This window comes from Bison bison, unplaced genomic scaffold (assembly GCF_000754665.1).
Source record: "Bison bison bison isolate TAMUID 2011002044 unplaced genomic scaffold, Bison_UMD1.0 scf7180017864530, whole genome shotgun sequence".
NCBI classification, from domain to species: domain Eukaryota; kingdom Metazoa; phylum Chordata; class Mammalia; order Artiodactyla; family Bovidae; genus Bison; species Bison bison.
In genome coordinates, this window is record NW_011495080.1 from 5,418,260 (window position 1) to 5,443,899 (window position 25,640).

Sequence of the window (25,640 nt, forward strand, 5' to 3'; positions counted from 1 at the left end):
CGTGCCCACCCTCCACACCTCCCCAGCACCACCACTGCTCTGTGACTGCTCCAGTGGGTGGGCAGCTCCTGGGAGTGCAGTGGAGGGAGCAGGGTTAGCAAGGAGCAGCTAGCTAACCGGGTCCCTGCTTATGGGGTAGACTTCACCTCCCAGCCATGTTCTTCTGCCCAAGCCGTTTTTGCGTCCAAAAGGCAGAGGAGACAAGGCTGTCCGTGTCCCATACAGAGGCCAGGACTGCGTTCCCGGTCCATACTCCTGGCTGCCCCCACCCTGCCCCCACATCCAAACCCCTCTTGTCCTCTGCCTGCAGTTCACCTCTATAAGTGTGGGGCCATGCGTGAGAGCTGTGGGCTGTGCCTCAAGGCGGACCCGGACTTCGAATGTGGCTGGTGCCAGAGCCAAGGGCAGTGCACCCTCCGGCAGCACTGCCCTGTCCACGAGAGCCAGTGGCTAGAGCTGTCGAGCACCAACAGCAAGTGCACGAACCCCCGCATCACAGAGGTGAGCTGTGCTCTGCTGGGCCCTGTCCTGCCCCCCGGCTGGGCCCTGAAAGCCACGCCTGGCATGGTGGCCGGCACCCCACTGACCACCAGGTGCCCAACTGGCTGTGAGTAGCCTCGTTTTCCTGCAAATCTGCAGCAGCTCTAGGCTTGGCTCAGAGGCCCTTCCCACATCAGAGGAGGGCGAGAGCTGAGAGGGTGCAACTCAGCTGTCCTGTGGCATCTCCGTGTGCCAGGAAGGACTCGCAGTCCTCAACTCCCCTTCCTGGTCTCTAGGAGTCTTGATGATGAGCCTGTGACGCTTCATCGGCGGCAGCTCATTAAGCAGTCAGCCCATGAGCCCAGGCTGCGTGGGTGTCAAGGGCATGGCCAGCCCTGGAGAGGCAGAGGTCAGAGCAGAGAGGCTTCAGGGTGAACACAGAGCAAGACCTAAGCTGTAAGATGACAGAAACAGACTGGAGCACGGTGAGGAGGATGGACGGGACACAGGCAGCGTGGACAGGAGTGGTGACGGGCAGGGCAGAGCTAGAGATGCAGATATTGGGGTCCCAGAGATCCCTGTGCCATCAGCTAATCCCAGCTAACTGTTGGGTCCCATGGCGCTAATTCATCGTATCTCCAGGCCTCAACTTGCTCACCTGTGCCATGGGTCTAAGCACCCACTTCCCAGCACAGGGACAGGGATTATATGAGTAAATGCATACAAATGCTTGGCTGACGCCCAGCTCGTAGGGATCTCATCACCTTCTTCCTCCTCGTTCATCATCGACATTGTCAAAATCATTGTTAAAGTGTGTATCTGAGCCCTTCACTGCCCTGGTGTCTTGACAGCCACACTCCCTCAGTACGACCCCCTAAGTTACCCCCTACCTGGATGGAATCCCTTACTCTTCTTGTAAAATAAGGAAGAGACATGCCTGTCTTAGTAACAGGACAGTGTCTGATATGTCGATTCCTGACGCCCAGGATTAAGCACATAGTAGGTGCCTCGGTGCTTTGTGCTGATAATGATAATGTCACAGCAGGGACAGACGGAAGAAGAGAAGGAAGCTCAGCCTGCCCGTCCAGAGTGAGTGGACGCTGGGCATCCAGCGCTGGGCAGTGTCACACACGCCCCATCTGCTACTCGAGCAATTGTTGCTGGTTGTTTAGTCGCCGAGTCATGTCTGACTCTTTGTGACCCCAGGGACTGTAGCCCACCAGGCTCCTCTGTCCAGGGGATTTCCCAGGCAATAATACTGGAGTGAGTGGCCATTTCCTCCTCCAGGGGATCTTCCCAACCCAGGGGTCAAACCCAAGTAGCCTGCATCGGCAGGTGGATTCTTTACCCCTGAGCCACCAGGGAAGCCCACAGTTAGAGGCTGAACGTTTGTGTGGCGCTTCGAGTCTGTGGAAGAGCCGCCTGTCCTTCGCCACATCCGGGCTCACAGCAACCGTGCGGTGTGGTTTCCTAGGGCTGCCGCGACCAAGCGCCTTAAACATAGAAACACATTGTCTCTCAGTTCCAGAGCTGGACATTGAAATCAAGGTGTTGCGGGGTTGGTTCATTCTAAGGGGTGTGAAGGGAAGGGTCTGTTCCAGGCTCCTCTATCCACCTGCCGATGCAGGAGACGCGGTTCAATCCCTGGGTCGGGAAGGTCCCTGAGGTTGCAAAGAATCGGACAGGGCTTATCCACTAAACAACAACAACAACTCCTTGGCTTGTAGGTGACTGTCTTCTTCCTGTGTCTCTTCACATCGTCCTTCTTCTACGTGTGTCTCTGTGCAAATCTCTTTTTATGAGGACACCAGTCATATTGGGTTAGAACCCAAATGACCTCCTTTTGACTTGACTACCTCCATACAGACCCTTTCTCCAAAGGTCACAATTCTGAGATGCTGGGATTTAGGAACTTTGACATACGGATTTAGGGGGACACAATGCAACCCATGAATTGGGGGTTATATCACCCTCTCCTACATAAAGATCAACACTGAGATCTACTCTGACCAAAGAATAAATCAAAGGAGTCCTGAAAAGCAGGTCTCTTGCTTGCTATCTTCCGCCCTACAAAAGCAGAAGAACATCCACTCATTCCCTGGCTCCTCCCCTCACAAGTGATGCAGGCACAGTAGGAAGGGGCTTGACTCCTGAGTGAGTAGCTCCTCCCTCAAAGCAGCCTCCGGGGCGTGGCCCCCGAGTGTGGGCCCTCCCCCACGTTAATGCCCCGCCACGTTCCCCACTTCACTCTCCACATCCCTGGTTTTCCAGATGTCAAGAGAGCTTCATTCAGTCCTGACTTCAGTCTCCTGCATGAGTCAGAATCTCAACAATAGTTCTCAAACCACGGAACAATACTTATGCATTTTACGTACAGAATTATTTGGAAAAGGCGGGCAGGTGGATGCCTCTGTCCCACCTCTACATGAGGGCCCCTCCTTTCCAGCCACCCTCTACCCTCAGAGCCCATAGCAAGAAACCATCCCCCGGGGCTGCCTCACAGGACTGCTAATGGTGTGTCTGGTGAAAAGGATGGGACTTGCTTTCTTCTTGGCCTGAGACCAAGAAAATCACAGGGAGGAGACAGCAAATGAAACAAATCTCCCTGCGACAAAGGCTATTTACTGGCTGCATACTGGTATCAGCCCTCTGGGAATCCCGGGCACCTGAGGATTGAGCCAGAGATAAAATTCCCTTTTCAGGACCGCAGACCAGAGCTGGAATATCATGCTGCTGCCGCTGCCAGGTGCCAGCGGCGCCTTGCAGACTGGCTGGGCAGGCATCTGGGGAGGACAGGGACTGCCCCAACCCACCCCCCTCTCTCTGGCCACCTTCCTCACACAGAACCAAGCCTGTCTCCAAAGAATCTGTTTTTTTCACTGCAGTGGGAATGTGCATGTGCAAACCCTTGCCCTCATGTATGCTCACTTACAGATTGCACACCTATGCATGTGAGAAGCAGAAGTGTTTTGACCTTTGTAGGTGAGCAGCCTAGAAAGCCCAGCAAAGCTGTTATTCCTTCCCCATCTCTCACCCTCCTGCCAGGATGAAATCTCCACTTGTAACCCTGGAAGGATAGAGAGAGTAGGTAATATTAAGAAGTACCCTATCTGGACTCCTCCAATTGTGATCCCGTTGACATTGACAAAGAGCCAGGCTCTGGTGTTCAGTGGCACCAAGAATAAGAAATGGGCCCTTCTCTGGTCTGTCAGATGCCAGGAGAGGCTGGCATGGAGTGTCTTCTGCCATTCAGGTCACTACTGTGTGGGCTCATAATTAAATCACGTGACGTGTATGGAGTCCCCACCACAAAGCAGGCCCTTGGTTGTTGAATTCTAGCATTCCAATCGTGGGTTTTTAGCATCAGTGGTGATGTCTTAGGAGGGAAAGCCAGTCATTTTGGCCAAGTTTTTGAGAATAAAGTCTAAATTAAACCCATCTCCTTAGAAACCAAACCAGATAATGACAGAGGAGCTGTGACAAACATTTTTCTAACTCCAGGAAGATCCTTGGATAGTTGGGGTGTTCAATACAATTACAACTCAAGAAATAACTATGGTGCTATCACTAGGAAGTCCATGAGGAGAAGGGAGGCACCACTGTCTGTGCTCTCAGAGACTCAGGATCTGAAGAGGAGGGGGCAGGGGGATGGCAGTGTGAAGAATCAGACACAAACACTATGATGAAAAGAGCATACAAAGGTGTCCTAAAATTTCAGTGGAGAAAGACAGAGAGAGCATCTAGTGATGGGGAAGTGACTGTTGACAAGGATCTTGAAAGGTGGGTGGATGCCGTCGTGTGGGTTGATAGGAGGCTTGTTCATTTTCACTGAGAATGGAACTAACAAAAGCAATACTGCAGCTGCTGCTAAGTGGCTTCAGTCGTGTCCGATTCTTTGCGACTCTATAGATCATAGACCCCAGGCTCCTCTGTCCATGGGATTCTCCAGGCAAGAATACTTGAGTGGGTTGCCATGCCCTCCTCCAGGGGATCTTCCCGACCCAGAGATCAAACCTGCATCTCTTATGTCTCCTGCATTGGCAGGCGGGTTCTTTACTACTAGCACCACCAAATAAATGCCGCTGCTGCTGCTGCTAAGTCACTTCAGTTGTGTCCAGCCCTGTGCGACCCCATAGACCGCAGCCCACCAGGCTCCCCCATCCCTGGGATCCTCCAGGCAAGAACACTGGAGTGGGTTGCCATTTCCTTCTCCAATGTAGGAAAGTGAAAATTGAAAGTGAAGTCGCTCAGTCGTGTCCGACTCTTCGCGACCCCATGGACTGCAGCCCACCAGGCTCCTCTGTCCATGGGATTTTCCAGGCAAGAGTACTGGAGTGGGGTGCCAGTGCCTTAGGCTTTAATTCCAATTTCCTATGAATTACCCGGTAACATTGCAGATCACATTCTATCTCTTCTTCCGTGAAACAGGAAGAGGAACAAGGGGCTTTGAACCCTGTTCCTAAAACACCCAGACTATTCTTCCAGAAGCTCCTGCCCATCCACAGTCCCAGACCTGGGTGCCCTTGTGGACTTGAATTGGGTGGAGGGAATGGGGTGTAGAAGGGAAAGAGCCTCTTCCTGTGCCATCAGCAGGGGGGGTGATGCTCTGTTTTGGTATCAGATTATTGTGCTTCCTCCTTCCAGATAATCCCAGTGACAGGACCCCGGGAAGGGGGCACCAAGGTCACCATCCGAGGGGAGAACCTGGGCCTGGAATTCCGGGACATCGCCTCCCACGTCAAGGTGGCGGGCGTGGAGTGTAGCCCTTTGGTGGATGGCTACATCCCTGCTGAACAGTAAGTGGAGGCCTTCAGAGACATGGGGAGGGCAGGGATGAGAAGTTCATATAAATAGATGACTTACGCTGACATCTTCCCGGGTCAACAGTGGAGGCTCTTAGAGCTTATGGACAAAAGGAGAACGTCCCTCACCTTCTAGGGTGTGTGTGGTGGGGACTCCTACAACTCCCCAGCTCCTGAACTAGCCAGCTGCCACACTGGGGGAAGTCCAGAAAGGGGAAGGGGAGATGGCCAGGAGAGAAGGGAGAAATGATCATTAGCTCTTTGGGGTGTGGAGATGAGTAGGAGCAAGATGGATCAAAACCAAAATCTACAGTAGTGAGAGTTCAGTTCCTCCCCTTGACTCCCTCTGATGTCTCTAACTCCCCAGTCCTGTCCACTCTCTGTGGACTGAAGTCCTGTTATGAAAAAAGCTAGTCCTATGTGACCATCTATGGAGGCTGAGAATGGACCTCCACACCCACTCTCACGCCTGTGGGAACTTGGATTGTTTTCCTCCAGCAAAATCTGCTGGTCCACAGAGAGGGCCATTAGACGCATGATCTTGACCATGGCCTTGACCTCTAACCTACCTGGCAAGGGAGGTTTATGAATCATGTATTGCCTTGTAAATAAGTAAAGACAATTTTCCAGCCCAGCAAACACAGGCATGAAATAAATGTTCACCAGCACAGTAGAATCTATATTCTACACACTCTATATTGCCCCTCCCAGAGTGAAACCTTGCCACTTGCCCCTGTGTGCATAAGTTCTTAACTCTTTGCAAGGTCTCACTTAGGCAGGTGAACGTGTTTATGCTGTGTTCTTCTTGCCTGGGAAATCCCATGAACGGAGGAGCCTGGCAAGCTGCAGTCCATGGGGTCACAAAAGAGTCGTACACGACTTAGTGACTAAACAACAAAAACAACAAAGGAAAGCAAAGCTCATTCAATTAGTGGTTCATTTTCAATACCTGGAAAAAGTATATCAGATTTTTATTTCACATTATACACCAAAATAAATTGGTGTATTTATTGGTGTAAAATAGATGGATTGAAGAGTTAAGGGTGAAATATAAAACTGTAAAAGGATTAGAACAAAATGCAGGTGAGAATTTATTTGGTTTCAAGAAAGGGAAGGTGTTCCAGGTGTGACTGCAAAAGAAAAAATGTAAAGGAAAATATTAGGAGATTTGAGTACATAATACTTAAAACTTGTGCACCAAAACCGCTGTGTGCCAAGTGGAAATATGAACGATGAACAGAGAATATGGTTTTACCCCGTTACAGTATGCTTTTTCTTAACATATGAAGAGGTACTATAGATGAAAGGCAATTATCCCGAAATTAGCAAAGAGTGTGCCTGTGCGAGTCACAAGACAAAGAACCAAAGTCATATAAAAAATGTTTAATATCAGTAGTAACCAGTGGAATGCAAATTAAAACAGTGGGGACAATTTTTAAAAGTTAATACCCAGTTCAAGTGAGAGGCATGAGAAATAGCACATTCATACATTCATGTTGGGAGGGTAAATTGGGATGACCTTCCTGGAAGGCAATTTGGAAATGTAGGTCAAATGTCTTTAGCCTGGCCATAATATTTCTAGAACTTTCCCCAAATAAACAGAACGCACAAATGTTTATTTGCAAGAATGTGTATTTTGGCCTAATTTGTAACAGTGAAATTGTAGAAGCAATTTGTATGTCTAAAAATAGGGAATTAATTTAATAAATTATTGTATATACCTAGGACAGTAACCTACACAGCCATTAAATTTGATGCTATAGGAGAATCATGACCAGGCATATACACAAGTTTTATGAAGTGAGAACACAGGTTACCAAGCAGAAAACAGAGTTTATAATTAATTTTGTAAAAGAAAAGCAAGACTGGAAACATAAACACCAAGACGTTGACAGCGGATATTTCAGGGGATGCAATGGGGGTGCGGGGATATACATATGGCAGGTGATTTTTTTCCCTTTTTTTTTAACCTACCATGTATTAATTGTGTTATTGGGACAGAAAAGCATACATTTTTCTATGCCTCAATTCTTCATTTATAAAATGGAGATTATTTGTATTATATATTTGCATAGTTCTAGAGAAAGGTCTGCACAGATTTATACACCAAGATTTTGAGATAGATTAGTGAAGAAAGGCACGCTTGCTTTTTACTTTTGTACTGTTTTCAAGGGTATGAACCATTCTGTAAGTGAAACAGTAACACTTTTTTAAAAGGGGAGACGTTCAGATTCTCGCTTACCCCTTCCCCTGCCAGATGGACTAGGAGCAGGAACCACTGCCTGGGGCCGTCCATGCTTTGGGAGCAAAGAGCTCCAAGGCGAGGACTTGAGAACCTTAGGTCTGCTCTGAGGTCCCTATCTGCTGGCTGTGTGCCCTTGGGTAAGTCACTTTACCTCTCTAGGCTCTGCCATCTGTATTGCCTAAGCTGTTTGGCTGAAACGTTCCCTGCACTCTAATTTAGAACTGAGTGGACAATTCATGAATTGAGGACTGAGTGTCTGGGGTCCTCTCCGAGGCACCCCGTTTTTCCCCAAGGAGACCCCTGTAGATCACACTTCATTTCCTGAGAACCAGGGAGGAGCCCTTGCCGCAGGAATCAGTGTCTTTCACCTCCTCCTCCCCTGCCCATCCTTGAGACGGTACTGCAGAGAAGGAGGCCCAGGTAGGTGTGGGGCCCACGGATCATGGCAAGGAGGCCTGTGACCTCCTTGTGATCCAGGGGCCGTCTTCTCCTCCTGCAGGATTGTGTGTGAGATGGGGGAGGCCAAGCCCAGCCAGCACGCCGGCTTCGTGGAGATCTGTGTGGCCGTGTGTCGGCCTGAGTTCATGGCCAGGTCCTCGCAGCTCTATTACTTCATGGTGAGTCCTGACCACCAGCGGCCTGGCTGGGCGAGCGCTGGCCACCGGCCTCTTTACCGTGATTGCCGGGCCCTTCTGGACCTCTGTGGGCAAACCCAGGCCAAGTTCTTGGGAGTCCCGTCCTGTAGCGCCTGAGAGTCGGGGAGCCCTGGGTTCACATCCTGACCCTGAGGGGCTGGGCTGGGCTCCAGGGAAGTGGCTTTGACTCTTGGGCCCCAGTGTCCCCTTCTGGCTGAGTGTCAGCCTGACCTGGTGGGTGAGGGTGTGGGCTGTGCATGGGAACTCTTGGGATTTGAACCCTGGCTCTGCCACTTAATAACTGGGTGAACTTGGGCAAGTGGTTTACCTTTCTGTGCCTCAGTGTCTCCATTTGTAAAATGAGGATGACGATAATAGCAACTACGCCACAGTATTGTTGCGAAGATTGGATAGAATAGATCGATCACTTCTGGTACCACTACTGTGATGATTTCTAGTCCTGCCACCTTGCCTACTGTGCCCCGCCCTTTCCCTGTGTGCTGGCAGCCCGCCCCTTCCATCCATCATCCCCACTCACCAGCATCCCAGTCCTCGACCTCCTTCACCCCAGCTCCTCACCCGCATCTCGTCCACGCTCCACCTGCCTCCTCCCACATTCTTATCCCCGCCTGCCCCAACACCCTTCCCCACATCTCCCTCCCCAGTCCATAGCTTCCGCAGATCCCACCATTGCCCTCACATTCCCTCTAGACCAGACCCTCCTCAGACCCTGAAAAGGCTGCTGAACAGCCCTGGCCAGGGATTCTGCAGGCAGGGGACCATCCCCTGCCACACATGTGGTGTCATTTACAAAACTTACCATCCAGTTAACTTCTTGGGTTAATGACAGATGTGATGAGATCATTTCCTCGTGATTCTCAGCTACTTTTGGAAGTGGAAGCCTGAAATGATGGATTTTAGGTCTGGGCATCAAATGCCCTGAAATATGTCATAGGGGCCCGTTTTTCTCCTTCTTTCCTTCCTTCTTCCCTCTTCTTTCAACTGCCTGCCTCCTCTTCCTTCTTCCCTTCAGCTGACAACCACTTATCATCTTGCACAGTACCTCTCCCTGGGTTGTTTGATAAATACTTGCTTAATTGGTTGAATGCTTTGACGGCCTGACTTGCAGGTGATACAGTGATGAATCAGACCCCATGCAACCCCTCCCTCACACAGCCCACAGTCCAGAAGAGGAGAGGAGATGAAGGACTCCCCAGGAGGGATGTACATCAGGTGCCCCTCCCTGCCTGCATCTTGATCTCTCCATTTCTCCATTCTACTCTTTGAAAACCAGCCAACCTTATGAACACGGCTGACACTGAACCTACACATAAGAACTCATGGAGAAGAACACACACGTCATGGACTTAGTGGATATATAGTTTTACCTATTTGTTTTAGCATTTGTACCCACACCTCATTCTGAAAGGGTTTGAGGGAATTTTCAAGTTAAACCCAATACACTTTAAGACAACTAGTGATATATGTATATATATTTATATAAATGTATATAATATACATGGGCTTCCCAGGTGGTGCCAGTGGTAAAGAACCCTCCTGCCAAAGCACGAGATGTTAAGATATTCAGATTCGATCCCTGTGTGGGGAATATCCCCTGGAGGAGGGCATGGCAACCCACTCTAGTATTCTTGCCTGGAGAATCCCATGGACAGAGGAGCCTGGCAGGCTACAGTCCATGGGGGTCTCAACGAGTTGGACATGACTGAAGTGACTTAGCACTCATGCATGCATATAATATATATATACATTTATATACGCAGATACTGTTATTCCAGCAGAGCTGAGATAAGAAGCAGAGAGAGGCCAAACCAGGGAGAGTCAGTGACAATGCTCCCCACATGTCTGAGAGGTGTGGCATGGGCATCGATACTTGGGCATGAAACCTGGCTCTGAATTACCTGGCAGCTGTGGTAAAAGGGAGGACACCGTTGCATGGCCAAAGCAAGCGCTGGACTTCCTTGGCCAGTCAGAGACCTGGAACGGTGTTCATCCCGTGGTCTCTTGGCAGAGACCAAGTGAACGGTACCAGGAACAGCCGCCACTTCATGAGGCTGATTTGTGCCTCAGCTGTCTCTGGTGTGTTTCCAGCCAGGCTTCTCACCCTTGTGACTAACTCAAAGGCTACTGTCCCTGCATGTCCTGCCATCAACTCCCATACCCATGGGAGGGTAGACCCGCTGTCAGCTCCTGTAAACAGCATGTCCCCCTCACTTGCCCATTTCCTGTCCCCCGGGCCCACCACATCGGTGGCCTTGTGATTGAGGATCCCCTGACATCTGATGTCAGTCCCTCCATCACCATGTCCTGGAGTCTGACTCTCCCCATTCCCTGTGCCATTACACTGGCCCCCTTAAATCCCCGCCATTGGCCTGAGCCCATTCTAATCCAGCCACATGGTGGGGATACCATTTTCATCATGTCAGCCCCCAGCTCCAGGAGAACCCAAGGTGCCCACTGCCTCTAGACTTTGTCCAAGTTCCTCGGTCCGCTCTGCCCACCTATCCAATCCTTCCTCAAGCCTTTGAGTGGCCTGACTTCCTTCCCTTCTCTGTCTCCTTCTTCTGCTGCTCCTTCCGTGCTGTCTGCTCTTGGGCTTAACTCTTAGAACCTGTCCAGGCAGGAGACATTCAAAAGCCTCTTCCTTCTGCTCTTAGGGAAGGTCAGTCTGGCCAGCATGATCATTTCTACCCCAGAGCAGGATATGGTTGGATGTAGGGTATTGAGGAAAGCCTTCATGGAAGGAGCCAGAAGGAAAGGCAGGATCTGTCTAAGACAGAATACAGCTTTCCATATGGATCTCACGTAGTGGGAGGCTGTTCCTGGCATAAGGTGTGACATGGAAGGGCACCAAAAGATGGGAGCAGAAGGGAGCTGGGAGGCAGGGGTCGATGGGCTAGATGAGAGATTGGAGCAGAAGGGCAAGGAAGATGCGAGGTGTGGCTACAAGGCAAAAATGCACTGGTCCAAGGGGTCCCGGGGACCCAGACGTGGGTCACTTTTCTATTTGATGAACTCTCCTGGGGATACACATCCTCTTGGGAAGAGCTTCAGGGAGGGGGAATGGTGCTAGGGACCCCAGCATCTACCTACAGCCCAGGTTGCATTTAAAGATCTGGTCGTTGAGGGCCTCCATACAACTACCAGCAACAGAGCTTCTAGGAGTTCATGGTGGGAATGAGGAGCAGAAGTCCCCCGGCTGTGAGTCACACCAAGGAGGCAGGAAGGACAGAATGCTCCTCCATCACGTCCCCCTCCTCCCAGCACGTCAGAGCCATCATTTCCTTCCCACCCTGCTGGGCAGCTTACAGGGGGCACTCTTGGGACCTCCCACAGAAGCCCTCTTGATTCAGTTGGGGAGCCCCTTTTCAGCTCCTCTGGGGAATAGGGGTACTTCTCAGGACCTGGTGATGCTGGGGAGCGCACCCCCCCGCCCTGTGCCAGTTCAGTTCAGTTGCTCAGTCGTGTCCAACTCTTTGCAACCCCATGGACTGCAGCACGCCAGGCTTCCCTGTCCATCACCATCTCCTGGAGCTGGCTTAAACTCATGTCCAATGAATCGGTGATACCATCCAACCATCTCATCCTCTGTTGTCCCCTTCTCCTCCTGCCTTCAATCTTTCCCAGCATCAGGGTCTTTTCCAATGAGTCGGTTCTTTGCATCAGGTGGCCAAAGTATTGGAGTTTCAGCTTTAGCATCAGTCCTTCCAATGAATATTCAGGACTGATTTCCTTTAGGATGGGCTGGTTGGATCTCCTTGCAGTCCAAGGGACTCTCAAGAGTCTTCTCCACACCACAGTCAAAAGCATCAATTCTTCAGCGCCCAGCTTTCTTTATAGTCCAACTCTCACATCCGTACATGACTACTAGAAAAACCGTAGCTTTGACTAGACGGACCTTTGTTGGCAAAGTAATGCAAGTTCGGGGTAAAGTTTGGGTCTGCCTCAGTTTCCCTACACAAATTAAGCCAGGCTCTGATGTGTGGGTTTATTCGCCCCAAACCATGATGCCAAGGCCAACAGACCCCAAGTCAGCACTCTCGGGCTTGTCACCAGTTCCATTCCTAGAGATCTCTGTGAAGGGAGGGAGCCAGGGGAGGAGGTGGCAAAAAATGCCAACTTTGATTTCCGATGCAGACCCACTGAGAAATATTTGTGAAGCAAGCCTTGGATAATGAATAATTTCTCACCATTTTTAAACACCTGCCCCTGTTGCCCTCTCCCGGGTCCCTGGAATAACTCCGGGCCCAGTTAACCCCACACAGAAATGCCACTGCAAAGCCAGGATTACTCACCTCTACCCCTTCTACCATCAAGCTGTCAGAAAACCTGTGTTCTGTTTCCCTTTGCCCCCTACTCCTAAGTAACTCACTCACATCCCCTTTCCTCTCTGGGGAGGTCAGCAGGAGCCACCTTTGAAAGCTCTCCCTTTACAGACTGCAGGACAAAGGCACCATCAGTGGGAGATTAGAACCAGAAAATTGTCAAGCGCTTCAGAGAAAACCTTTTTTTTTTTTTTTTTCATTCTCTGTGATCAGAGAGGTTAAGTGATTTGCGCCAGGTCACACAGCGCGATCTAGGCAAAGCTGAGAAAGGAAGGCTCTTTCCGAAGCTTCTTCCCATCTTTGCGCGGATCTCGGGGTGAGCCAGCATCAGAGCCAGGATAAGCCTTTCCTGGGCTCGGTGGGTGCCACGGGGCTGCCAGGTTCGGGATCAGCAGGCATCGGGTGGGCGGGCTCGCGAACGCGCCCGCGCAATGGTACTTGTATGTCCCGGCGCGTCCCCCACCCAATGAGGCAACCGAGGCGCGCCCCTGTCAGGCCGCCGGGCTGCAGGCTTCGCTTGACACGTCTCCTCCCCTTGTGTTATCGATCGAGGCCTCGCCGAGCGGAGGTGGCCTGCCCGCTTCGAGGAGCTGAGTGGGTTCAACTTTTGGTGCTGAATTCTTTAAGGGAGTAGAGAAGAGAGAAATCTTCATTTAAATGCAGATACAGGCTTTTCACCTGGGACTAAGGAAAGTTTTTTCCATTAAAATGCTAATGAAGGAACAAACTGAAACTCCAAATCCTCAGCTCACAGAGCGGTCCCCCGCCCCTCCCCACCCCGCCCCCAGTCCGACTCTTCACTCCATCCCCTGACCTTTCCTTGCTGCTTCTCCTGGGTTTCCGTGGAACTCACACATCCTGTGGCCCTGGCCGCTGGGAGCTTTGGGCAGCTCTCTGTGAGAGGCCTGTGGACGGGGCGACTCACCTTCTTGAAAGCAACCCACGCTGTAGACTGGAGAAGGGGTGAACTCCAGCCCTGGAGTCATGTCTCAGGCCACTGCTTCACTTTATGACCTTGGAAACTTAACATCTCTGACTCTTGTCTTTAAGATGGGCAATAATGCCTACCTTTTAGAATTGATGGAGCGATTAAGTATATGTATATATATGAAGGGCATGTGAACCTGCTCGCTGGGAGGCTGCCATGACTAAGGATTCCGGAAGGCGGCTCCAGGAGTGGGGCGCTGCCCCAGGCCTGCCCAGAAGCGTCCTCAGGCCAGATCCTTTCCTGCACAGACGCTGACTCTCTCAGACCTGAAGCCTAGCCGGGGGCCCAGGTCCGGAGGCACACAGGTGACCATCACGGGCACCAACCTGAACGCAGGCAGCAACGTGGTAGTGATGTTCGGCAAGCAGCCCTGCCTCTTCCACAGGTAACTCACCTCAGGGCCAGCTCCAGGGATCCCGGCGCAGAGGGTGGGCAGGGCTGACTCCAGCTGACCTTTGGGAGGTGCTTCTTCCTTCCTGAGAAAGTGACCATTCTCTCTGAGAGGAGACTTTATGGGCATGCTTGGCTGTGGCTCAGTCCGGGGACCTGCCAGGGATCCCTACCCTGGATGGACCTGTCATGCTGTCTCCTACCATTTAGCCTGGGTGCCCCCATACCACCCACTGTGCAGGACCCTAGGGTTCCATAGGACAGGGTTTGGAATCTAGGGTACCTGCCTCCTGGGTTAGCTCCTGGGCAGCTACTGCAGAGCCAGCCAGGACTGCTAAAACCTGGCCAAGGGTCACAGAACCTCCAAAGGCAACTGACTTTCCTTTCCTTCCTCTGGTTCCAGTGTCCAGTCCCAAGAGGACACACCTTCCAGGAACTGGGAGCCAGGAACCTGGGTTGGGGGTGAGGGTTGGGAAGGAGGCGGGAGGCGAGAGGTACATCTAATGCACATCTAGAAGAGGTGTGGTTGGCAGGAAGCTCTGCAGAGAGAGATTGTCCTGGGAGAGCGCTATACTGAGGGCCTGATCTGAATCAGGCCAGGCCAGACCTTGCCTGAGTGTTCCAGAAAACATGGCTCTGACACTTGTTAAAATGGTAAGAAAGAGCTTGTTCAGAACTACTGCAATAGGTGTCAGGACTATTGCAACGGGGATAGAGATCAGACTTCAAATACAGCAGACAGCTGGGGAATTATAGCCAAGGAGCACAGTGAGGGAAGCTGAGGATGGAAAATTACTAAGAGGAAACAAGGTTAAGAGGATTCTTGCTAAACCGACTTAACAAGACTCTTGCTGAAGGCAGTCAAGGTGATCAGGTATCAAGAGTGAGGGAGGCAGAAGCTGCCCAGATATCAAGGGTATTCAGATATCAGGGTGGGGTGGGGGATTCTTACTAAATTGAGTTAGCAGGATTCTTGCTAAAAATGGGAGTAGGCGAGTGAAAGGCAGGGCCCCAGAAAGAAGTCTAGTCAAAAAAGCGGGCTCTGAGGAACCTGTCTACAGTTGGGTCAAGGACAGAGTCTTGATCAGTAGATCTCAGATCAGTAGTGTCCAGGGCAGCACTCACCCACTGCCCCCAAGGAGTCTGATGAACAGGGAGGGGGGCAGGAGGGCCCTGACCCCAGACCACAGTCCTGATCGACACCCAGGAGCCCAGCTCCCTGTCTCCCCTCCTCCCTCCAGGCGCTCTCCGTCCTACATCGTCTGCAACACAACGTCCTCAGACGAGGTGCTGGAAATGAAGGTGACGGTGCAGGTGGACAGGGCCAAGATCCACCAGGACCTGTTCTTCCAGTATGTGGAGGATCCCACCATCGTGCGGATCGAGCCCGAGTGGAGCATCGTCAGGTAGGGGCTGCCCCGACCTCGGGTTTCCCTCCTTAAGTCTCAGAAACCCAGGAGATGAACTGGGAGTGGTGTGGGTCAGACCTTCCTGCCGGGGCTCCCTCTTTCTAATGAGAACGCCTCTGAGCAGGACCCAGCCCTGGAGGCCAAACTCTGGCCAGCAGGAGTTTACAGTCCCTGATTTGAGGATTGGTGGGCAACTAGGAAAATGGTGAGTGCCCTGGACTCTGAACCCAGCGATCCGAGTTCAAATCTTGGTGGGAACTTTGGGCTTCCCAAGTGGTGCTAGTGGTAAGGAACCTGCTTGCTGATGCAGAAAACGTAAGGGATGCGAGTTCAATCCCTGGGTAGGGAAGATCCCCTGGAGAAGGGAATAGCAACCCACTCCAGTATTCTTGCCTGGAGAATCCCATGGACAGAGAAGCCTGGCAGGCTACAGTCCATAAGGTCGCACAGAATCAGACATGACTGAAGCGACCTAGCACACACGCATGCATGGGCAACTAGGAGGCTGGACGGGGCTGCTGAGGGCATCCTGACAGCATGGATGCTCCCTGGTGATCATTGGGAAACCTTTGTATCAATGCTTGGGTAGGGAGTAGGGTGGGAAGTAGACTTAGGGTTAGAAGGACTAAGTGCAACTCAGCTCCATTCCACAAGCAGCCAAGGGACCTTAAAGATTAGCTGGCTTCCCTGGATCCATGGTTTCTCATAGGACCCCGAGAGGATTATGTGAGCTACAAACACCCAGTGCGGTGCCTGGCTCCCCTCCCCTCCTCTCCTCCCCACACTCCATCCTCAGCCCACCCAACTGGCCGCTTCAGCTCTGGAAGCCATCTGGGGTCAGGAGACCAGGGAAAGCATGAAGATGTGGTCTCCACAAGCAGAGAGGGGTCAATGATGACTCCAGTCCAGAAAACAGTCTTTTAAACAGGGTCAGTAGACTCCAGCCCAGGGGCCAAATCTGGCTGTCTGCCTGATTTCATAAATAAAGTTTTATTGGAACACGGCCATACTCATCCGTATATGTTTTGTCTCTAGCTGCCTGCTCACCACAGCAGTGGAGCTGAGTAATTACGACAGATCATATGGCCCCGAGGAACCTGAAAGATTTATGCTCTGGCCCTTTACAGGAAGTTTGTCACCTGGCCTTACACACCCACATGAAGGGCAGCCTTTGGGAGCCTTTGTTGTCCTCAACAGTTACTCTCTCTAAGGCCCAGGCCTTACAAGCTTTAACTGTAACCTGAAAGCAAATAAATATAAGACACAGAGAGGACCAAAGAGCCTGTAAAAGCTATTCCAGGATTTGCCCCCAGGGCCTGGTGAGTCCAGGAAGTTGGCACAGCCCCCTATTCTTAGACAAACTCTATGGTTCCCCAAGGCGTTCACAGCCTGGTTTAATTCAGCTCTTCCTCATGTCGCTGTCACAGAAATAGAGGTGTTGGCCTTCCCGGCACTCGGCAGTTACCCCCAGTCACCCTCCATCGAGTGGAAGGCTGGAGGTGCGTTCTGAGTGGTTGGGGCTCCCCATCCCATGCCAGCATCTCAGTGGCACTGAGGGTGGGACAGTGGCATCCAGGTTTCCAATGCAAAGCTACCAAAGACAAATCCTGTGATCTCTCCTATCGGCAATCCTCCAGCCAACCCCCGCCCAGGGTGCAAGAGCCCTGAAATGTTTCATATTTACATTCTTACAGAAGGTTCCTGAGTGTCTGAGCCTCAGCCTTTCCCAGGTCCCAGCCAGCTGAAGCCTCTAAGGTGGAAATTTGTAGTGTGATTGTCCTGTGCTTAGACTTTGGAGGGTCTGGTAGAAGACGGTCTGGAGCAAGGCCAGTGTGAAGAAAGTTCCCTGAGACTGGGAAGGGCAGGGGAAGAGCCCCCGGGGGGCTACAGAGAAGCAGCTGGCTCAGGTCAGGAGGCTGGGGCAGGGAGCAGCAGCGGGGAAGGGGCAAGAGGGCCGTGCTGCAGGTTCAGCCTCCGTGGGGTGTCCACACTCTGAATGAGCTCGGCACAGGACGGCTGCGGACATCTGGTCATCACTGTCTTCCCCTTGGCTGCTGAGAGCTCATCCTTATTATTATACAGTCACTTGTCATCTTGTCCCCATGAACGTCATCATGCCCCCCGGTAATCATTATCTTCAGTGCCAGAGCTCAGCCTGATTGACCGTCATCATCATCTTTGTGCTCGAGAGTCATTGCTATTCCCGTCCCTGTCTTTACACGCCTTCTTCTTTCTCCCCGGTCAGTGGGAACACACCCATCGCCGTGTGGGGGACTCACCTGGACCTCATACAGAACCCCCAGATCCGGGCCAAGCATGGAGGGAAGGAGCACATCAATGTGAGTCCCGGGCTAGTGGGCTTGGAGAGGGCTGCCCTAGAGGGTGTGGGGCTCTCTGGGGGCTCAGGCAGGCTCATCTCATATACTGATGACTCATCGCATGCAACGCCCCCAGACACTGGAATAGTGGGATGGGGGAGCAGGCATGAGGCCCCTTCCACACTCTGGCTAAAGGCATGGAGGAGCCATTGCTCCTGGGTTTCTGAGGTTTCAGATCCTTCTTCTTTCCTCCTCTGATCTCCTGTGCCACTCCTTAGCTTAGAGATAGCCTAGTGCCTGCCACAGCTGCCATGCAGAGCAGAGGTAGGGACCAGCTTCTGAGCTTGTCCTTGAATTTCCAGGTCAGGCTGTTGGGACCTGTCTATAACATCCCGTGTCAACACCATGCTGTACAACACCATGGAGGGAGGCCTGGTGGGTGGCTGGGGCCGTGGATGTGTGGAGACCCGAGACATAAACCTTCTCTGACTCCTCCCCAGCTCTGCGAGGTTCTGAACGCCACTGAGATGACCTGCCAGGCTCCAGCCCTCGCTCTGGGACCCGACCACCAGTCCGACCTGACAGAGAGGCCCGAGGAGTTTGGCTTCATCCTAGACAATGTCCAGTCCCTGCTAATCCTCAACATGACCAACTTCACCTACTACCCCAACCCTGTGTTTGAGGCCTTCAGCCCCTCGGGAATCCTGGAGCTCAAGCCTGGCACACCCATCATCCTGAAGGTAGATTGATGCGGGAGGTAGGAGGTGTGCAAGGGGAGGCTTTCCATGTCCCAGGAAGAGGCCAGGAGTCATGGCCTTTTGCCAGATCTCATGGTGGTGTCACTAGCTAGCAGAGGCTGAGTTACAGCCCAGACTATGGTAAACGCTCCCTACGAGTCTGTACTAAGATGTGCACTCTCTTTGTGGGTCACCAAAGCCTAGTCAGGGCAGCCGGATCCACGCTGGCCATCTGACTCCCAGCTTTGGCTCGAGTCCAGGACTTGGGAGGTCAAAGACTCATACTGCTTCCTCTTGCAAAGCTCTTTGCAAACCACCTTCTAGGACTTCTTTGCAGCATGGATAATAAATTAATTTTAACTCATATGACAATTTGAATCGACTGGTAGTGACTGACTACAGCTCTGTGTTGAGAAGGATCCTGAGGCTGCCTTTGGGAGAAGCTGAAAAGAGTACCTTGATTATTGATTCCCACTGAGGAAACGAGAATAGTAGTATGGTAGTATAGGTGTTATGAATTTTTTGGACTTAACTAGGGAAAGTGGCCTCCCCACCAGCTCCCCAGATGGATGGGGCCTCAGGGTGGGAGGACATGGTGGCCAGCCAATATCTGTGCTCCTGACTGGAGTGAGAACTCAGGCGCTCCTGTCCATGCAGGGCAAGAATCTGATCCCACCTGTTGCTGGGGGCAATGTGAAACTGAACTACACCGTGCTGGTTGGGGAGAAGCCCTGCACCGTCACGGTGTCGGATGTGCAGCTGCTCTGCGAGTCCCCCAACCTCATCGGCAGGCACAAAGTGATGGTGAGGCTGGCGGGACCCACACCGGATGGGCGGGCACCAGGGATGCTGTGGGAGGAGTGGTCCTGCTCCATCCTGGGCCATCGGGGCTTTCCGACAGGGGATTCTGGCTTTCTTGAACTTTCCTCCTGGCTCACCCACACACCTGTTTCTTCTCCTCATTTCACTTCAAATTTCTTTCTTCTGTGTTGTCATTCTTTCCACACTGGCTGGGGCTGTAGTAAGGGCAATGCCAAACAGCATCCAGTGATGTGCTCAGTCACCTGTTGGGCTTCCCAGGTGACTCAGTGGTAAGGAACCCACCTGCCAATGCAGGAGACATAAAAAGCATGAGTTCGATCCCTGGGGTCAGGAAGATCCCCTGGAGAAGGGAATGGCAACCCACTCCAGTAGTCTTGCCTAGAGAATCCCACGGACAGAGGAGCCTGGTGGGCTACAGTCCATGGGGTCGAAAAGAGTCGGACACAGCTGAGCAGACATGCATGCCAAGTCACCTGTTAGAAGCAAGAGGTGCTTCCCTGGGAGGAGTGTTGTTGACCCAGGCTGGACATAATGTCATGCACTGTGCCTGAGTCATCAGTCCTCAGGATGGGATGAGTCTTCGGGGAGCCAGTCTTTGAGGTCATGTAGTATTCTTGCCTGGAGAATCCCAGGATCAGTAGAGCCAGGTGGGCTGCCATCCATGGGGTCACACAGAGTCGGACACGACTGAAGCGACTTAGCAGCAGTAGCAGGATTTTTTTAGATTCCAGTTGAATGCCATTTCCTCATGAAGATGGCCATGTTTGTTCCCGAATAAAATAACGTGTGGTTTTTCCAGTTCTGGGGGAAAGCTGAGCTATCCATCCTCCCTCTGCCCCGATGGCCGCTCATCTGCTTTCACAGCCAGTGATAATCCTCCTCCCTGGAGCCATTTCCCTCATCCGGCCCTGGTGCCCAGCTCACTGGTGGCTTGGGTCTGTTCCCTGGGATGCTCTGTCCCCACACCCAGCTCCCTCTCCCCTGGCGTGTCCCCCCCAGGCCCGAGTCGGTGGCATGGAGTACTCCCCAGGGATGGTGTACATAGCCCCAGACAGCCCGCTCAGCCTGCCTGCCATCGTCAGCATTGCCGTGGCCGGCGGCCTGCTTATCATCTTCATTGTGGCCGTGCTCATCGCCTATAAGCGCAAGTCCCGCGAGAGTGACCTGACTCTAAAGCGGCTGCAAATGCAGATGGACAACCTGGAGTCCCGCGTGGCCCTGGAGTGCAAGGAAGGTACAGAGGGAGTGGTGGGGAGTCGGGCGTGAGTGTGCGCGTGTGTGTGTGTGCATCTCACACACCAGCAGCAGTGGGCAGTGCTAGGCCTGGGTTTCCTGCCTCCAGAACCTCTACCTCAAGCCATTTTAAACCCCACTAGAGCCATTTCTAGGCTTCCCTGGTGGCTCAGACAATAAAGAATCTGCCTGTAATGCAGGAAACCCAGGTTCGATTCCGTGGAGAAGGGAATGGCTACCCACTCCAGTGTTCCTGCTTGAAGAATTTCACGGACAGAGGAGCCTGGCGGGTTACAGTCCATGGGGTCACAAAGAGTCAGACTCAACTGAGCGACTAACGCTAGCACCAGAGCCGTCTCCAGCCCAGGATCCTGGCCAGGGTGGCTTTGGCACTCTCTTCTCAGGGAGACGCGGAGGTGTCTTGCCATGACACACTCAAGTAATCTTCAGCTCTCTTCCTTCAGAAGGAACATAAGGCTGGAGGGCCGATCTGAGATTTAGAGGAAAGAGTATTTCACAGCTTATATTTTTTAAAAAAATTACCAACAACACCATGAAGTGCAATCAGCCACACTAAATCCAAGAAGGAAATTTAGGAGTCAGACTCTTGTCACCCCCAGGATATCATTCGTGAGTCACCCTGCAAGGGTCTGGGCTGGTTCTTTGTGGAGCTTTGTATGTGGAGTGATCAGCCTGTACCTGGGGCTCCGGCATTCCCACCAGGGAGGCCATGGTGCTCGGATGGGGAAGCAGACCTCTTCCACCCTCTCTCCACATCCTCAGCTGTCAACACAGCATCCGCCTTGTGGGACTGTTAATTACCGCCTTTTATTATATTTATGCTGCTTAATTTTTTTCTCCGCAATGTACTCTTCCCTCTAATTAGGTGTAGTGATTAGAATCTCTTTTATGTGTGCCAGGCGTGAGGCTTTGAATGTTGGAGGCACTCGGTGACTTGAAGGAAAGCTGCAGACCTATAAAAAGCCAACCGCCTCCTTCTCCTCCTGCCAGCTGAGCCCCCCAGCTGGGAGGGGGGCACGAGGAGAGTGTGAAGCCGGGTTCCTCTCAGAGAACATTCGGAGGAAGGAGGAATTAGCGGTCACACAGTGGCTTCCGGCTCAGGAGAGGGCCGTCTCTCGTTGGTAGGAGGAGGAGATAGAGCAAAGACCCGTGGGATTGGCCCTGAAGGTATTTTCAGGCATGCCCAGGGCCGGCTCTTAAACATTGAAAGGGCAAACTGGGTCCAGGGAAGGCAACCTCCCGAAGACCTGACAATGAGCCAGGCCATACCCAGTCACAGACTCAGAAGAGGCCCTGCCTGGGCCCTCGCTGGCCTGACCTTTGGTGGTATAAACACACATATGCATGCGCACACACATACAGACACTCGGTACTCAGGTGGTCACTCATGCCCTCACACACCTTTACACTCACACCCACGCACACACACATTTCCAGAGATAGACACAGACGTGTGTGTTCCTCACTCGGCACACACATGAGTGCTCATCAGGGCTTTTGGTGACAGTATTTCCCAGAAAGGCTTACTGACTCCCCTTTCATACACATTGGTGTAAGCTCACACATATTGGTGCAGGTTCCATTCGGTTGTGTTAGGGTTGCTCTGCCTTCTGAATCACTTTTCTTGGCAAGGATCACCCTGCTCCCCGTGTCAGTGTGACCAGGGGTGCAGAGAGAGAGCAACATCGAAGGGGTCTACAGTAGCTTCTGAGGGGTCCTGGGGCCTCCCCGTTGTTCTGTCAAGCAAGAAGCATTGGTATCCTCAAGGCTCTGAGCTCCAGGGTCACAGGCAGGAAGTCAGCACTTCTGGGGGGCAGTGGGGCCCACTGACAGTGCCTGGGCAGCTGTGTTATGATCATGTCATCTGCAGAGCCCACTGGGCACAGGACTGGCATTTCAAGGGCCCTGGACCTACACTGGGCTTGTGAATTCCCTCTGAGCTCACAAAGCATTTTTTTCATACTTTTGTCTGTATAAATAGAAAGAAGCATTGCCTAATCAACGTCCACTGCCTGTTCTTTGCACGTGTATTTTAATCCATCTTGGTTTGGTGTGTGTGTGCATGTGCACACACATGTTTGCATGCATGTGTGTACGAGTGCATTTGCACGTGCTGAGGGAGAAGATGGAGGCAGGAAGGACCAAGCACATTACCGCTGACAGCCTCCTGGGGAGGAGGGCTGTACCCAGGACAGAGTGTGATCACACGGCTGTGTGATAATGGGTCCATGTATGGAACTTTCTCAGGGGGCCATGGGGGTTGGTCTTGCAACTTCAGGACCGTCTGGAGGTCTGGGCTGTCCCCACAGGCAGTGGTACCCATCTGAAGATCACGATTCACCACCAGATAACATCACCTTGAGCAAGAAAAGACAAAGTGGGGCCCTGTGTGTTTATCCAGGAGGGATGTATCAGTTGGGCAGAGCCTTCATCTTGCCCCATTTGGTGATCTGATGGCTCCGGTAATCTGCGAGGCCAAGAACTGGGACTTTGGAAGAAAGTGTTCCTAACTCCTATAAGGAAACCCACTGTAAAGCATAGAATCCAGAGCAGACTATCACTGGAACTTCTCCCTCACTCCCCATGTCCTTCCACATCCCCCTACCCTTCCATGTATCTTGCAAGAGCCAAAGCCCTTGTCTTCAGAGTGGGAGGCCCTCATGGCCCCAGCAACAGTGCAGATCTGTGGACCTTCTGGCCCCCAGTCATGTTTTGAAGGAATTTGGCCCAAGACAAGCTTCTTCGTTGTGCATCTTTCTCTCGTTCCTATATTGTTCACCTCTGCTGCATTAAACAGCCCTGCCTTATTCCTACACTACTGTGGTCCATCGTGCAGGTCTCAGGGGCCTGGGAGAGGGTTCTGAGTGTTGCGAGGCAGAGCAGCTCTTGAGCTGGCCCCACGCAGCAGTCTCATGAGCTTGTCTCTGTGCCAGCCTTTGCCGAGCTGCAGACGGACATCCACGAGTTGACCAGTGACCTTGACGGAGCCGGGATTCCCTTCCTGGACTACAGAACCTACACCATGCGGGTGCTGTTCCCGGGAATCGAAGACCACCCTGTCCTCCGGGACCTCGAGGTGAGAAGCAGTCGCCATGGTTGAGTCCTTTCCTGTCACAGTGTCAGTGCAGAGAGAGACATTGGTGACCAAGTCCAGCCACCTCATTCAGAGGAGGGTCAGCTGAGGCCAGGGAGGGGACAAGACCTTGTGGAGCCAGTCTGTCCCTTGGGACGAAAGGGATCTCAGAGCACAGGTGAGAGTAGGGCTTTGGGTTTTAAGGGACTGTGGATCCCCTGAGAATTAGATGGAAAGCAAAGACTTTCTCTCCCCCACAAAAATTGTCCATGTACGCAGAAACAGGAAATCTGGCCAACAGTGTAGGGGGTTTGTGAATGCTTGTTTAAGAAACCACAGTATAAAGGACTTCGCCACTTAGTTGGTGCTCAATAAATAAATGTGGAAAAGATAACTGCCGTGCTCAGGAGGGAGGTGGGGATGTGAATGATAAGAACGTAACTGCCTTTGTACCAGCAGGGACCTCATCCTGTGAACGCTTTATCCCACTTACTGTCTAGTGTAGTGTCTGGCTTATGCATATATTCATATTACGCTTTGTTCTGAAAGGGATTTGGAATGACTTATAAAGGTAAACACCAGAGAAAAGCGAAACATATAAATGAGGAAAGCAGGGCAAAGTAGTAATTCTAAGGAATAATTGCCCTGAGTTGACTGCTGACTAGTATCCTGGTCCCGTTTTCAGTACTTTACATGTACACATTGATGTAACCTCCCAGGAGCCCTCAGAAGCAGGCACACCCATTTCACAGGTGATGAAACTAAGATCACACAGTGGGGAGGTAGTGGGGCTGGGATCTGAGTCCAGCAGGTAGACTCCAGAGTCTATATTCTTAGGGACGGGGCTGTATACTTGGCTTCTGAGAGACTATGTCCATGTCATGGTTTGCGGCTCTGGAGACTTCTTTGGATGGATCAAAAATCTTCAGCCAGAGCACCATGGAAGATAAACCTGATTCCATGTTTCTATTGTCCAAAACCTAGAAACAGACCTGTCACTTGAATTGCACGGTTAAGCAGGTGCTGACCCCCGTGGGAATGTCTGCATGGGTTCTCCAAGGGGCCATAGAAGCTGTGTCCCCTGCAGGAAACGCAAAAGTCCCCAGTGCTCAGGGCCCACATGTTTCTCTGACTTGACTGTGGAATGAAGCACAGGAGCGTGTGTGTGTGGGGGGGTGTGTGCGCGTGTGTATGACTTGTGTGTGGACTGCGCATACCTTATTTAACTTTGTTTTCCATACCTTTCATATCTTTGTCTTGCGTACCTTATTTATCTATTGTGTCTTCCAGCAAGAGTGCCCAGCACATAGTAGGCCTGCAGGAACTGCTGAATGATTTGACTGGATGAATGTATGTCTGTTTGAAATAGGGTAGAAATGTCAGTCCTAGGAAGGGAAGTTGTGTTTGAACATGCCCATACCGCTCAAAATAAGAATTCAACTACGATGAGTATATAAAGTTATTCTCTCGTTTTCACTAGCTGGAAATTCCAAGTAGATTTCCCTGAAGCATTTAACTTTTAAATCAGATTTGCTGAGACCACTTCTAAGCAAGCATCCCTGGAGGGCAGCCTGAATACTTTGGAGCAGGGCTGGGGCACAGCCTTCTCCCACACAAGGTGTTTTCTTATGGATACATACTCACTCCACACTGCTTTCCTGACCAGTCCTATGGCCCAGATTATAAAGCATGCCACATGCTATGTATGATCTTATTCCTCATTTGATCCTATCTCATGTCTTTTCCACCTGCCCTTGCACCTCCATAGATATTTTGTTTTGTTGTTTTAAGATTTTTGATGTGGACCATTTTTAAAGTCTTTATTGAATTTGTTACAACATTGCTTCTGTTTTATGTGGGTTTTTTTTTGGCCATGAAGCAGGTGAGATCTTAGCTCCCCGACCAGGGATCAAACCCACATCCCTGTATTGGAAGGCAAAGTCTTAACCACTGGACCACTAAGGAAGTCTTTCTGGAGATGTTTGGATTGTCAGGCCTGGCTTGGTGCTGGAATAGTGATCACCCAAGAGCAGCACATGCCGAAGGGCTGCTCCAGGTGGTGGAGGGGAATTTCAGGGCTCATCCCCCAACAGGATGTTGTGGGTGGTGGTGCAATCGAACACAGCACTGCTCCAGAGTGCACT

General features: G+C 51.8%; 1 protein-coding gene across 1 annotated transcript in view; it reads left to right on the forward strand.

The window, feature by feature from the left end:
- PLXNA4 (plexin A4) overlaps window positions 1-25,640 on the forward strand; it is a 476,871-nt gene that overhangs the window by 404,644 nt on the left and 46,587 nt on the right. Inside the window, exons 12-21 of the mRNA XM_010831752.1 lie at window positions 311-501; window positions 5,125-5,276; window positions 8,027-8,144; window positions 13,742-13,878; window positions 15,125-15,289; window positions 17,538-17,631; window positions 18,111-18,350; window positions 19,005-19,151; window positions 20,169-20,403; window positions 23,357-23,499. Coding sequence (XP_010830054.1) covers window positions 311-501; window positions 5,125-5,276; window positions 8,027-8,144; window positions 13,742-13,878; window positions 15,125-15,289; window positions 17,538-17,631; window positions 18,111-18,350; window positions 19,005-19,151; window positions 20,169-20,403; window positions 23,357-23,499 — 1,622 coding nt within the window. The remainder of the gene's footprint in view (window positions 1-310; window positions 502-5,124; window positions 5,277-8,026; window positions 8,145-13,741; window positions 13,879-15,124; window positions 15,290-17,537; window positions 17,632-18,110; window positions 18,351-19,004; window positions 19,152-20,168; window positions 20,404-23,356; window positions 23,500-25,640) is intronic.